The sequence below is a fragment of the Brachycentrus maculatus genome, unplaced genomic scaffold (assembly GCF_059751285.1).
Source record: "Brachycentrus maculatus isolate JH-2025_06_01 unplaced genomic scaffold, ASM5975128v1 h1tg000748l, whole genome shotgun sequence".
Taxonomy (NCBI): Eukaryota; Metazoa; Arthropoda; class Insecta; order Trichoptera; family Brachycentridae; genus Brachycentrus; species Brachycentrus maculatus.
Genome location: NW_028281479.1, coordinates 155,111 through 169,169, shown reverse-complemented (window position 1 = coordinate 169,169; position 14,059 = coordinate 155,111). Strand labels below are relative to the sequence as shown.

The 14,059-nt window shown below is 37.5% G+C and overlaps 1 protein-coding gene and 2 non-coding genes across 5 annotated transcripts; all 3 read right to left on the bottom strand.

Annotated features, from left to right (window-relative positions):
* Positions 1 to 504: 504 nt before the first annotated feature.
* LOC148300337 (eukaryotic translation initiation factor 5A) lies at positions 505 to 3,980 on the bottom strand. 3 transcript variants are annotated; one of them, XM_088274917.1, is made up of 4 exons: positions 3,567 to 3,980; positions 2,973 to 3,250; positions 1,470 to 1,668; positions 505 to 1,388 (listed from the first exon to the last, which is right to left on the bottom strand). In XM_088274917.1, exons 2-4 carry the CDS (start codon positions 3,179 to 3,181, stop codon positions 1,317 to 1,319), a joined length of 480 nt encoding a protein of 159 aa, XP_088131043.1. In that variant the 5' UTR covers positions 3,182 to 3,250; positions 3,567 to 3,980; the 3' UTR covers positions 505 to 1,316. The 3 variants fall into 3 exon arrangements, with proteins under 3 accessions (XP_088131043.1, XP_088131042.1, XP_088131041.1); XM_088274916.1 differs by having other exon boundaries at positions 3,879 to 3,980; XM_088274915.1 differs by having other exon boundaries at positions 3,947 to 3,980.
* Positions 3,981 to 4,564: 584 nt separating this feature from the next.
* TRNAT-AGU (transfer RNA threonine (anticodon AGU)) lies at positions 4,565 to 4,638 on the bottom strand. The gene has a single exon. It is a non-coding gene; the product is annotated as a tRNA-Thr (tRNA).
* Positions 4,639 to 5,394: 756 nt separating this feature from the next.
* Positions 5,395 to 5,467, bottom strand: TRNAR-UCU (transfer RNA arginine (anticodon UCU)). The gene has a single exon. It is a non-coding gene; the product is annotated as a tRNA-Arg (tRNA).
* Between the last annotated feature and the right edge of the window lie 8,592 nt (positions 5,468 to 14,059).

The following is a 14,059-nucleotide window of genomic DNA, read 5'->3' as shown; positions in this document are numbered from 1 at the left end:
CTTTAAAACAATCTTTATAATGTTAGCGTATGTATATATTTACCAAAGTAGCGAAGATATCCATTTGTACGAATAAAAAAAACTGACAACTAAATACTCGGTATATTAGAAGTCAATAAATAATCTATTATTAACATACGCCTAATAATAATTTTAAAAGTAAATCTTACTGAACTCCCGTACTCTTAGTTCCCGAGACTTCCATTTTCACAGAATCGTATCGCCAGGCTGAACAATATAGGATTAATAATATTACTAAGCTTATAAGAAGACACTCAACATTACACACGTATTTATAATACACCACAGATTGGTAGGATATTATGGAAATTTGCAAACTGTCTACAGAATATCAGGGCAACTACCCACCCCCTCGGGGTAATAATTTCCAAGTGATTCTTTCCCGGAGTACGACCAATTCTTACCGGTGAGCGGGATGCGGTCTTCCTGCAGCAAACTAGGATGGCAGAGGAAATACCGCCGCAGGAAATAAATGTTCAGATGTTTTTCCACAAAGGATTTTATTGGTAAAAATAATTGCAGAAAATGATAATAATCATCATCCAACATTTGTCCTTAGTAATAAAGTAGCTCCTTCAAGTATAGCGGGACACGCACTACATCCATCCATCTTCTCTCTCGTTAACAATAACTGTCTACAAGATAAGTAGTCGGGGAGGTGTCGCACGACACGCTCCGCGATGCGCAGCTTGAGATCACCGGGGGTCGGGAACGGATAAGCCAAAGGGGGTAAGCGCAGTTTCCTCTTTATTATACTCGTCTCGGCGTAAAATGGTTCAGATTGCCAGAAAAATTAACGCTCCATATTATTTAAATTTTATTTAATTTCATTAATAAACTTTTCAACTTGTCATTGTAAATATCAAATCCCGATAATATAACAAACACACGCGGGCACGAGCACCCGCCATATCCGCGTACCGACTATATTACGCATTCCAGCCCGGAGACCGCAACGCGCTAGGAAGTAATACATACAGACTGTTAATGGAATAGACATAGAAACTGATCTTCTCTAGCGAGTATTATTATGTACAAGGCCGAGGCGGAGGTCTCGGTCACGCGGAGGTGCGGCGGAGTGGGACCTTCTCGGTCCACAGTCGTATAAATAGGATAACAAGAGGCGTACGGCCGGGAGGGGCGAGGCACACTGACCGCTTCACTTCCGCACACAAAACTTCCATCTTCTTTTGTCATTATTATATATATTTATAAAAGACCAGTCCATGTATTATGTTAAATGTATCATTACAGTAATGAGAGGTGTTGTAAGGGCAGAAGGAAACAGCCGCAGCCTATTTGTCGAGGGCCGTGTTGGCCTTGATGGCGATCACACACTCCTCCCCGCAGGACTTGAGCACGGTGCACTGCAACAGAGAGGGGCGGGGCATTAGAGGGGCATCGGGCGGGAGTCGGAGCGGTCATACACCACACGGCACGGCACTCACCAGCAGCTCCTTGCCGCCCTCGAAGTCGGAGCGCAGCTGCGTGCCGAGGTCGCCGTCCGGCACCTTCAGGTCCTCGCGCAGGTCCCCGTTGTCGGCCATCAGGGTGAGGTAGCCGTCGTCGATGTCTGTGAGCTGGTAGTCCTCGCGCTTCACGTGCGGGACGTCCATATTGTGAGTGGAAGGACAAATATCTTCATATCTGCAACGCGACAATCCGTTATTCCTCCGTCCCGAGACTACGGGGATTAAATCCACTAGAAAATCATTTACCCACATCGTGTATCAGAGATAAGACATTTTGACAGTTTATAAATCCATCGAGTAAAATATTATCCGGGTAATCTCATCGGAAAAGTTAAAAATAGAAAGCACTAAGAATGATTACCTTAATATCATTAGTTGGCTATAAGGCAAACATGCGGTGGCACAACAGATAACAAAATCATATTTACAACTTTATTTTTGAACTGGAACGAAAAGCTTGTGGTTTATGTTTACCTATTTGATAAAATTACTTTTAAATAAATATTTCGTAAAATATAAATAAGAATAATTTTCAAATGCGAACTCTTTATCCTAATCAACTCATAAAACTATCGACTGTATATTTATATTATTATGTTGAAATAACACAAAGTCGACTAGAAGTCGTGACTTGTGCATTATCAATTTAAGTACTTTTTTATAGTTATATTAATTGTCTTTGCAACATATTGTTGTAAAAACAAAGTGCACTATTATACTTATGAAATAACTTTTAAATAAAATAAAAAAACTAGAAAGAAGCATTAAGAAGTTAATCACTTTTAGGAAGCAATATTAAAAATGAAGAATATATGATAGCGGATCAACTGTATAGTAGGTATCTACTAACTACACAAGACTAACTCTTTTTTCTTTGAATCATACCCGCGCCCAGAGGCGTGCAGAGTTTTTAATAAGGGTAGGCAGCAGAGTTGGGTAAGGATAAGGCATAGTAGGCACTGGTCGTGTTTCTATATGGAATGCGAGTAATCCTGGGTAGGCACTTTTCTGCCTATTTATAATGCACGCCTCCTCCCGCACCCTTATGACGTACAGGGCGCAGCGTCGGATAAATATGGTATTAACCATTCATTTTGTAAGAGAAAATGACCAGTCGTGTGGTACAGATGCTTAGATTTAGGAAAGAAATATATTTGACGGAATACCGTTGATAAAAAAGTAAGTTTAGGGAGCAATATGGAAAGTAAAAAGTGATGAAATAAAGAGAATAATTAAATATAACAAAAATTAGGCGATGTTAAATGAGAAATTATGCCTCGATTTAGTAGTATTCAACCATCTGAGTGGAGTTTTAGTTAATCTCTAAGAAACTAATATAACAATTGATCATATCACGAATTGGAACTTGGATGAGATGAAATAGGTAATAAGTAGATATATAATAAGCAAATAGAGTTGAACAAAGTACGAAGATTATCATTCACCTTGTTCGGAGTAAGGATGGCGGAGGTGACTTACTTTTTGCCATTGAATATGTCGATGCCCACCATGTGGACCTTGGCGTGGCCGTGCTTGCCGGTCTTGGAGGTGGACATCTCCACGATCTTGCAGGGTCGGCCCTTGAGCATGACGAAGCCGTTCTTGCGCAAGGCGCTGCACTGCATGGGGAAGGTGGCCGAGGCGCCGGAATCTCCGGTCTCGAAGTGGGTGTCCTCCATGTCGGACATTGTGGCTACTTTGCTTTCCTAACTGGCTTACTGGGGACTACCGCGATCGCACGAACTCGTGTGCGACGGCTGCGAAAAACAAAACCAAACTAGATTAGTAAACATCCGCGCAATCTGCACATTTACAGCAAATATTCCACGTACTTATTTACATAAACAAACATTTTCTATCCGGCGAAGAAAAATCGCCTAATCGGGATAACAATGAGGTTATTTTGAAGCGCAAATATGTCGTATCGAAACGGAAAAAAAAGTACGCGTCAAAAAAACCTCCGTAACATAGATTTACTTCGATCCGCGAAGTTAATGTCTTAGTCTAAGAAGGGCGGTTCTCGCAAATATCTGCGAAACTTCGTAAAAACCGGGATCTAAAAGAAATATTGACCTCTAGTGGCACCATGATGTAGACATGTGGCTCTATATGTGTTGATAGTATACACTCAGAAAAGCGTATTGCCTCTAATTACACCGAGTAAATAAACTATAGACAGTCGCCGAGTCGCGATTTCTCGCCAAAATCGAAATTCCTGCCGCAATATTGTTCGCTAAAATAAACTGAAAGCCGACAAAAAGACGTGGTTTGTCAAGTCAAACCAGCCGGTTAAAACGGGCCACAAAAACATTTCACTGCGGGGCATTATCACTGCGAGACTTTCGATATTGGAGCGATGTACGCACGGTACCGGAAAATACTTACAAATATCGATTAACACAGGTAACAACACACAAATTCACGGCAAAATGGAAAAATTCATCTATACTCACATGTGACTGGATGGGTTCTTCAACCGAAAGACCCTGTTGCGCCTGCGTAGCAGATTCACGACTCACTTCCTGCGACGGGGACGACTGAGACGGCTGCAGCGCAACTATTCTCCGCGGGACTTTCAAACAACGAAATTTGTTCAATCTAAAAATCAGCGCTATTGTATTTATCGAGAATTATTTTATGGAATTTATAAAAATACATTATCAGATATTGTATTTATAAGTATTGAATTCGTCCTCTCCGAAGAAATATATTATTAAATGATTTCAAAAAAGTATAAATGAAGAGACCTGTTTTATTTACTGCAACGGAGAATTTTTCCTTACATGGCGTGTCGTAAGATGTCGGTAGTTTCCTAAATTTACAAATCATTACACGTCACCTTTGACGTTTTGTGCATTTTTGGCGGGATATTTTTCGACGATTTTTTTGGTTGAGCATCATCGATATTGATAAATAACGGTATCCAAAATTTAGGTATTTTTGCACCACCTATCGCAAACATCAAAATTCTTTCTTTGTGGATTATTTCAAATCAATTTTATTTCAATAAAAAAAGTTTATTTATTTATTTAGGAATTGCAAAAGGGTGGTCCGTCAACACCACGACCCACAGGCCCCGGCGAGATTCGAACTCGCGATCTCCTGTTTACTAGACAGGCGCTTTAACCAACTAAGCCACGGCGCCGATTTCCCGCGCTGGAAAACATTTGCAACATGAAAATGCGGAAGATTCTGGACCTTATTGTGATGACTAATGTTAGTGACCATTCAACAGATTGACCATGTCATACGTGGTATGGAAAAAACTTATTACCTATTTATTAGGCATTACTCCTCCGGTAGTACATCGACCACTGAGCGACCACCTGTTGAACCAAAAAAAATGCAAATGTTACTACGTTACCCGGCTGTTGCATGCCAAGTTGTCTTTCCTCGTCTGTATTAGTTAGCCCTTATCCTTGAGGTACTTATACATATCAGCAGTGTCCAAGTGACTCAGAATATTAGTATGCAACTTCGAATGCCTTCTCCATAGCCGCCATTCCCCTATTTCCCTCTCTCATTTCCTTTCCCATGTAGCAATAATGTTCTTTACCTTTAGCTCCTTCACGTACGTCATCCGAATCTCTTCAAATTTATTCCACTTCTCTCTCAAATCTGCATTATGTGCTGCCCTATGCATCTTTTGGGTTTGAAGATGGGTAAAAGAAAAGTAATAATTAGTTAGGCTTTAACATTGAACGACTCTGCTTCGTTAGGCGCACTGCAAATTACAAATGTTGTGAATATTGTAGGCGGTGGGTGATTTAGAGTTTTTTTGTCGTAATATTTTTTTGGTAATTATGTTTGCATTTGAATTCTCTTGACAACTGTTTTATTCTTTATTCATATGCCTATTCAGATAAAACGCCAGCATAATATATGCCCCGAAGGGTATAGCCATCCCTTGTGGGGATCGAACCCACGACCTTTGGATTAGAAGTCCAACGCGCTATCCTCTGCGCCAAAGGGACTCAGCAGGCGCCGTCTTCAAATTGAGACCGGCTTACTTAGGTAATTTATTGAATTTAGCCGCAATGTTTACATGACCCTTCGTTAGGTGATAACATTACGGTATGATAGGAAGAGGCACAAATTGGTATCAGCCGATAAAAAACAACTGTCTCGACTTCTTATTTTATTAAATGACCATCAAACGTTATATTTAAATTTCATCGCAGTATTGAATTTTTAACGCGGACGCATTCATATACACGATGTAATGGTGAGTCACATCAAATAACGTATTTATTTGGTAAAATAACAATTCAGTAAAATTAGCGAGGACGCACACCTTTTCGCATCACTATTTTTTTTGTATTCGGCTGTATATTATACGACAGGTGGCGCTCTTGTATAGCTTTACAATTTAAAGTTGGCACGAAAATACTAAACCATTTTTTCAATAATAAGTCAAACTTATTTAACATTAAATAAATCAGTAAACAAATGTTATTAATCGAAGTAAGAATCGGGCAGGTCTTTGCCTTCTGTGCGACTTCGAGCGAAGATTTTAAGGACACCGAAGAATCAAAAAAATGGACGACAAAAGAGTTAATACTTTTAAAAAAATCTACGGCTATTAGGAAATTTTCAGAACTTTTAATGATGGAAAAAAATATGTCGAATTTTGAGAATTTTGTCAGAATTTTTATAACTCTTATGACATGACTTGCATGACACAGGAAGATCGGGCGCCTCATCTAATATGGCCCTTAAAACCCCTGAAAACCTGAAAATAAAGCAGAGGGTCGCCCTCCCCTTTGTTAAGAGATTGGAAGGTTGTTAAGGTTAATGAATATCTGAAAATATAGTAGCGCTAATTCTCCCACTCCGTAGACGGGAATTTTATTGCTTTCGGCAGTCTCGAAAGTCCCTTCGGAAAAATACATTAAACGTAACTACGACTTTTGTATTTCACATTTTTCTTACGTAAGTATATTATACCATACACATACAGCGCGCCTCTGGCTTTACAAATCTGGAAGGGTTCAAATTTATATTAATACATTTTAGTATAGTAATTCAAAGTACGGCGGGGTAGAAATGTACAAAATTGATTAGGTATAGTTTTCGCGCGTTTCATATTTCATTAGAAATGTCTTTACTCAATTCAATTTGACTTAAATATTGCTGAATTTACAAAAATGCTGGAGCGAATCTTTTTGTACCCTAAATATAAAAATAAAACACTTATTTAAAACCACTTTTTTGAGCGTCTATGTAAATACGACTACAACATTTTGAGTGCGTCCAAATACTTGTTCACAAAATCTGGATTATCTCCAATTACAGGAGTTATTTTCATATTATTTTTTGACATCTCATCAAAGATGAAGAAGAATATGGAAGTCTGGGCATTTACGGGGCTGACGACCGAAAAAAGCTTCTTTACATCTCACCATCTCAATAGATGTCTCTAGTGAAGTTCTAGTGATTCAAGAACAAGGTTTCTAAGTTGGATTATATATAGAACTTCCAAGAATTTAAGTGGTGTGGTTGTCAATAATGGGTAGAATTGGTGAATGTTACACGTGTGTAAAGTGATCACTTAAACCAGCCTATGACGGTCGTCAGCCCCGTAAATGACCAGACTTCCATATTCTTCTTCATCTTTGATGAGATGTCAAATAGTAATATAAATACGACTAGTTTGGAGAACTATTTGAGAGAGTGTCATCATCAACACCGGGTTTTCACCGGAAAATATATGTTTTTTTTTATATTTACGGACACAAGCTTACACAAGTATAAATATACAACCCCGAGTGCCTTAGCCATTGTTTATATTTTTCTTTACCCACCTACCCCTAAAGTACTGTCACTTTGTTAAAAGTTTGTAAATTAATACATACATATATATTATTATTTTTTGACATCTCATCAAAGATGAAGAAGAATATGGAAGTCTGGGCATTTACGGGGCTGACGACCGTCATCGGCTGGTTTAAGTGATCACTGATCAGTGATACACACGTGTAACATTCACCAATTCTACCCATTATTGACAACCACACTACTCAAATTTTTGGAAGTTCTTTATATATGAACCAATTTAGAAACCTTGTTCTTGAATCACTAGAACTTCACTAGAGACATCTATTGGTGAGATGTAAAGAAGCTTTTTCCATATTCTTCTTCATCTTTGATGAGATGTCAAAAAATAATATGAAAATAACTCCTGTAATTGGAGATAATCCAGATTTTTGAACAAGTATTTGGACACACTCAAAATGTTGTACATATGTATTATATTTTCCCCTTCATTGTAAACAAGTAGGTACCTCGGCGCCTGTGCCAGTGAACTTATGTAGGTCCGGTACTGGCTGTACCGACGGCTATGCCAAATGAATCTATAGTTGACTTGATGAGGACGAGGGAATCATTATTTCGAAATTGGTAGTCGTGAATCGTGAAGTAGGATTTTTAGGTGGTATTACACAAATGATAATGAGACTGTTATATTATCATACCACAATAATGCTTTTGAAATACAAAATATGGTCTGTATGTTCCCCCAAGGGTCAATTTCGGCTTAAAGGGAGTCTATGCCAGCGAGATAGGAAATGGAGGTGTACGGGATGTAACTGAGGGTCCGGGCTTAGGATCTGGGATCCCATTCAGGGAGATAATAATCACTAACTAACTAACTAATGATCACACTGGTTCCTCTCAAGGTTGGGCAGAGAGAATAGAACGCCATACCACTCTGTCTTTTCAAACATTATTCGCCTCTTCCACATTCATGCATCTCCTCATACGTGCCCGCCGATTATTCCGACTTGTGACCTGACCGCTTAGTGCTTTATTTTTAAATTTAATTTTACTTCATTTAAGGGACAAGTCGGCTGAAAGATCTTTCTCTTTTAAGATTTATAAAAAGTTCGAAACGATGAATCGATTTTATCACGAATTATTATAGGTACTGTAAAAATATTGGAAATTTGTAATTGTACTGTTGCTAGATTTTCGCCCTTGTGGCTTTCTAAAGGAATAAAAGTTTTTAAAAAAAAACTTTGCACTTGTTGTCCATGAGCTACTGACACATATGTAATAATCCCTGTCAATTAGTAAACATGTGAAATATTTGATGTGGAATCTACCGAGAAGCTGAAATTTTGCAGCCTAAATAATTTACGGCGCAAGCTACAGCTTATATAGCTTGCACGTAAATCCAGCCTGCCTCGCGTACGCCGTGAAGAATGAATACCTCCAGTTTACGAGTGTGACATGATACGACACACGATAGCTGATAGGCAGCACGAGTATGTGTGGGCTGTGGGCTGTGTACGATGCAAGAAGGTAGCTACCCGTCGCCCGTCGCCCGTCGCCCGTCGCCCGTCGCGAGGGTGCAGCGGTTCATTAGGTATGCAGGCCGCGCCGAAGGGGATCCTTTGATGTCAGATTGATTCCTAAAGGGTCCTTGTCCTTAAATGTGATCTGCAGGAAACCAGATCACTCCACACTCCTTACTCTTTATCTCTCGCCCTTAACCCCTCTCCGTTCACTCAAATATTGTCATAAAAATCTCATCACTTATTCAACGACATATCAATTTGTCCTTTCTTTGACAATATTACCATTCTGTTACTACCTATCTCAATACATCATATTACGAACATTGATTCTATATTTTGCATGGTGAATTTCAAACAATACGAGGAAAAACGGAAAAGAATCTACTTAAAAGAAATTTCAAGGGATTCGTTATTAACGATCAAGTTAACAATGCGTCCGTTCGACGCCGTGCCCTATATGCTCCATCTGAAAAGTGAATCCATGAAAAACGGAGCATTTGGTTCTAATAATTCATCATTATTACATTTGGTTTCTTTTGCAATAATGACATTTTAATTCAAACTTTAAAAATGAAGTAAACATGTAAATAAAAATAACTTTCTCTAATATGGGTGTAATGGATATCAACGTGTCACGTAAAGAGAACCAAGAAATATCCATATATTTTTTGATCATACACATAATTGAAAATTGCAATTTATAATAATATGCCCTCATTGAGTTTTCCCGTGCCGAGGGCAATGTATTATATAATGGGAGATATTATATATGCAGTTACTCAAGTTGTTATGTAGTAATTATAAAAGTCCGCCTCCGTAGTGTAATGGTCAGCATGCTCGCCTACCGTTCTGGAGGTCCCGGGTTCGATTCCCAGGGGGGTTTAATAAATATAAGTGATTTTTTCACTCTAATATTTATTCAATATTACACTGGACTGGTACCTGAAGTGGAGGGCTGATCACCTTTATGTGTAATCGATCGAGATAACACTGCGTTTATATGAAGCAGTGCCCTATGCACTATTGGGGTGCGGTAAGGGATTATTAAAAATTATAAAAGTACATAATATGTAAGGAAAGTTTACGCAACAAATATTATATTTGATCATTTTGTTCAAACTTACTACTAGGTGTCGATAAGAAAAAGCTCTTCAGTGTGTTCTCTTTAGTATGTATATATTGTATGTGTGTCGACCAAATTAGTATTATATTTAGTAAAATTGTGGAGGCGGAAAAACTGATTTACGAAATACAAAATATCTGACAAAAATCACGTACGTTCGTTTAATGTTGTTCAATGATACAACAAGAAAGTTCGTATATTTAGGAATTAGATTGCCGAAATTGTGGCTTACAAAGAATACCTAATTATTTACAACTCCCTTCAGTATGGAAACTAATTAGTTATCAGGAGAAAAGGAAACACGAGTAGGTCCACTTGAACAGGCGTAACAAACGCAATCCAATCAGGGAGTAAATAAAAAACTACGTGGCCTGCCGGAGAGCGAGACAGGGGATGCGGACGGAGGACGACAGAGAGAGAAGGAACACAAGTGCCCGATGAAAGTAACCGACCGCTTCCATCTGTGCTCCTAATCAAATGATTCTCTTTAGCCTCCAGCGATAAGTTTTCCCCGACTTTTTCTCTTTCCTGATGATGGAATTTACGGGTTACCGAAGAGTGAAGGGTCACACAGGCGTAGCGTTTCTTTTGATCGCGGATTTATTTCTAATTTCATCAAAAGGATGTCTGTTTTCATATTCCGGCGGAAATTTTCGCAGAAAGTGGGTAGGTTTATCTACCGTACAAATATTTACTTGTCCATATTAAATTAGTCGGAAAACTTTGAGCTTCGGAAAATTAATGAGAGATAATTTACTTTGTGAGATAAAATTCGGGAATAAAATACCGAGTTCTACAATATTCCTTTTCGAGATAAGTATGAAACAGAAGCGAGTAGCTACGTACCTAATAAAATATATTTTACTTTATTTGTACTTTATATTAATCAGCGTATTCACGAAAATTTAAATCTTGCGCTTAAAATAATGTCAACATGCATATTTTCGAAACGTGATTCTGTGTTTTTTTCTTTAAGGGACTCATACAAATCACAAGTGTGCAAGTACCTATGGATGGGTGTGCATCCCCGAGTGCCCAAACCATTGCTGCTATTCTTCTTTCCCTAGCACTTTCTTTCTCCATTCCTTTACCCAATAAACGGTAATGTCCGTCACTCTGAGCTCCATCACTTGCGTCATCTGTAACCATAAAATATATTCCTGCCCTATATCCAAAATTAAATTTTGTATTTTGTAAAAACATTTGTATTTTTTTAAAACTGTATTAGTTAGTAGGTTGTATAAGGGTTAGAAGTAGAAGAAATTTCAAGTATAATGAAGCTTATATTCTCACATATTTTTGTTTGTACCTAAATATACCACATAGCTGGTGTATTTTTTGAAAATATAACTGGAAAGATTACGAAAAGTTCGTTGAGGTGGTGTGGACCATGTGGAGCGAATGGATAACGTGAAAATCACTAAGAAAGTACATTTGGCGAATGTGAACGGAAAAACAGAACGAGGATGGCCGAAAAAGACTTGGCACGACCAGATCAATCGGAACCTAAAATCTGGTGCAGCCAAATTCGACGTAATCGGGGGGCATGTATGACTAGATGTAAGGATATGAAGGAAGCTAGGAGTGTATGTCAGGGGACAGAAGAGTGCGGCGTTCGATACTATCTACCTACCTCTGGGGAGACACGGCGTGATGGTAGTAGTAGCAGTGTATTCTGACGTCGCGATTTTTAATTTAGGTCCTTTAAAATCGTGAGGCGGATAAAATGCGTGTAATGTGCTTCTAATGTGGTTGATTAATTCAATCGGAGAATCGGCCTAATTTATTTCTCCCGCCCGACTGGGTGCCGGCTGGGTGGCTGGTGGCCGGTGGCCGCTGGCCGGTGCTCTCCCTCGCCAGGAGGCCCTCGCAGCGGCGGGCGAAGTTAGACCAGACGAGCCGAGAGTTGGTCCTAACCCAATTGGGAGTCCAGCGAGGTCCGCGCTAACGCCATTACCTCGGCTAGCGGGATCCTGCCTCCGAGGAGGCTACTCGCTACTCTCACTCTTTCCCGTTCTTTGTCGTAATTTGCCACAATTTGTATCGGCGGACCTCTTTCGCCAATTGTTTAGCTAGAAACTTCTGATGAACCGGAAACTGTATATTTGATTATATAAAAGGTTCGTAGATAACTGGGAAGAAGTTACTCACATATATTATACTATTATATATGCTCGTTTAACTACCTAGATCTGTTTTTAAGTAGGTAAATGGTAAATTTTGGAAGCTTACTGGATGGTTGGGAAGATAATTAACTAAACCTCAACTAATATCTAAATCAGTGCAGGTACCTACTGTGTAAATATATTGATATCTGAAAATCAGCAATTGAGAGGAGTGATTTAAATTTTTGACACATGAGATTTTGATTAATTCACTTTTTATAAAAAAACATTTGTTAAATTTATTGTTACAATTAAATTACTCAATAGGATTTCCCCTGCTACTACAAAGGAGAGCACATTTTACAATAGCTGTTTGAAACATTATATATTACTTACATTTTTATCTTGACTCATGCAACCAAAGATGTGTGCCGATGACACGATCTTTTTCGTATATATCAAACGATATGTTTCAATTACTCTCTTATAAATGTTAGGTTATCTAATGACTGCGTAGATAAAGGTAGTAGGACATATCGCTCACTCCTTTAAAAAACGTCAAATATCAAAAATCGTCAATTTTCAGTTGTGCATGTTTTCGGAATGCCCAGAAAATGTACTATATCCCAGCAAAGGTGGCATATTTTTAACTTTATATTTACCCGCTACAGGGCAGAAAGTGTTGTTTTTGCATTTTGAAGAAAAGGTATTGTTTTATTATTATTTTTTTAATTTACTAAAAAAATTTCAAATGCAGAAAAAACATTCAGGTTTTACCTAAAAAATCTGTTGCACAGCAAAAAGTTCTATAAGTTGCCTGATATTAATTTTTAATACATTTTATTATATTTTTGAACCTTTAAAACAATCTATTTTTTTATTATTTTTTTATATTTGACGTTGTTGAAAGGAGTGAGCGATATATTATACTGCGTATTTGCTCAATACTCAAAGATCCCGCAATCAAATGTGGTAAGTGTATAATGAATTTTGTCTTCGTGTGTAATCTTGTTTTTATACGAGTGTTTAAATGGAGTGAGTTTTGGGTAATTAGTGTGTCTTTAACAATATGATTTATGCTTTTAAATAATAAAACTAAGCATGTATGTAACAAAAACTAACTTAAATAATAAGAGTAGGAAAACATTACCTTCATAGATTTATAAGCTCAATATGTTTTTTTTTTTAAATACACATAAGTACAATAATAAACACTAACAAAATTTAATTAAATTACAAGCTGAATTCAGTGATCAGATGATGGTGTTCACAAATGATATCAGTTATGATCACGATTCTGTTTTTAATGATGGAATATGGAATTCGTGGTTACTAACCTCCAGAATTCCAGTACCTACCTACCGGAAAAACCAACAGTCAATATTATTTTTAATTTATTTATTGATTTGGCGTTTAATTTGTAGAACTCCATTTTAATTTATGTATTAATTTTAAATCAAACACAGATTTTTTGAGTCTACTAAGTTGTATTTTATTAACAAAAAACACATAAAAATTATATTGTGACAATTGTTTCGCCTTGTTAGGGCATTATCAAACGAATGTCAAACATTCGTTTGATAATGCCCTAACAAGGCGAAACAATTGTCACAATATAATTTTTATGTGTTTTTTGTTAATAAAATACAACTTAGTAGACTCAAAAAATCTGTGTTTGATTTAAAATTAATACATAAATTATTTTTAATGTTGGGTCCGTAGTAAAAAGGGGTCCCAAACATTGCGTGATTTACATTCTACAAAAATATGTGTTATGTAAATGCTATCGGCCGCGGCAGTGGTGGACGTCGATTTTCTTAATAGTGAGATCTTCATACTGTGTATGATACCAAAAAAATCTGAATTTACTGTGAACTTTGGCACAAAATATAGCGATTGCCTAAAATTTACAAATATATTTTACAATTGATGTCCCCTATCAAGACTTATAAAAGACAAAAAATTAAAGGGAACTAGAATAAATTAATATAATCTAGGGGAAAAGTCTCCAAAATGAATTTTTATAAGTAAAGGATCCCC

Bases quoted from the DNA above. Each gene is read 5' to 3' on its own strand.
- LOC148300337 (XM_088274917.1), bottom strand. From the start codon at position 3,181: ATGTCCGACATGGAGGACACCCACTTCGAGACCGGAGATTCCGGCGCC. The intron at 1,669-2,972 runs GTAAGTCACCTC...GTCGCGTTGCAG, and splicing joins GACATATTCAATGGCAAAAA to ATATGAAGATATTTGTCCTT. The intron at 1,389-1,469 runs GTGAGTGCCGTG...TCTCTGTTGCAG, and splicing joins AGGGCGGCAAGGAGCTGCTG to TGCACCGTGCTCAAGTCCTG.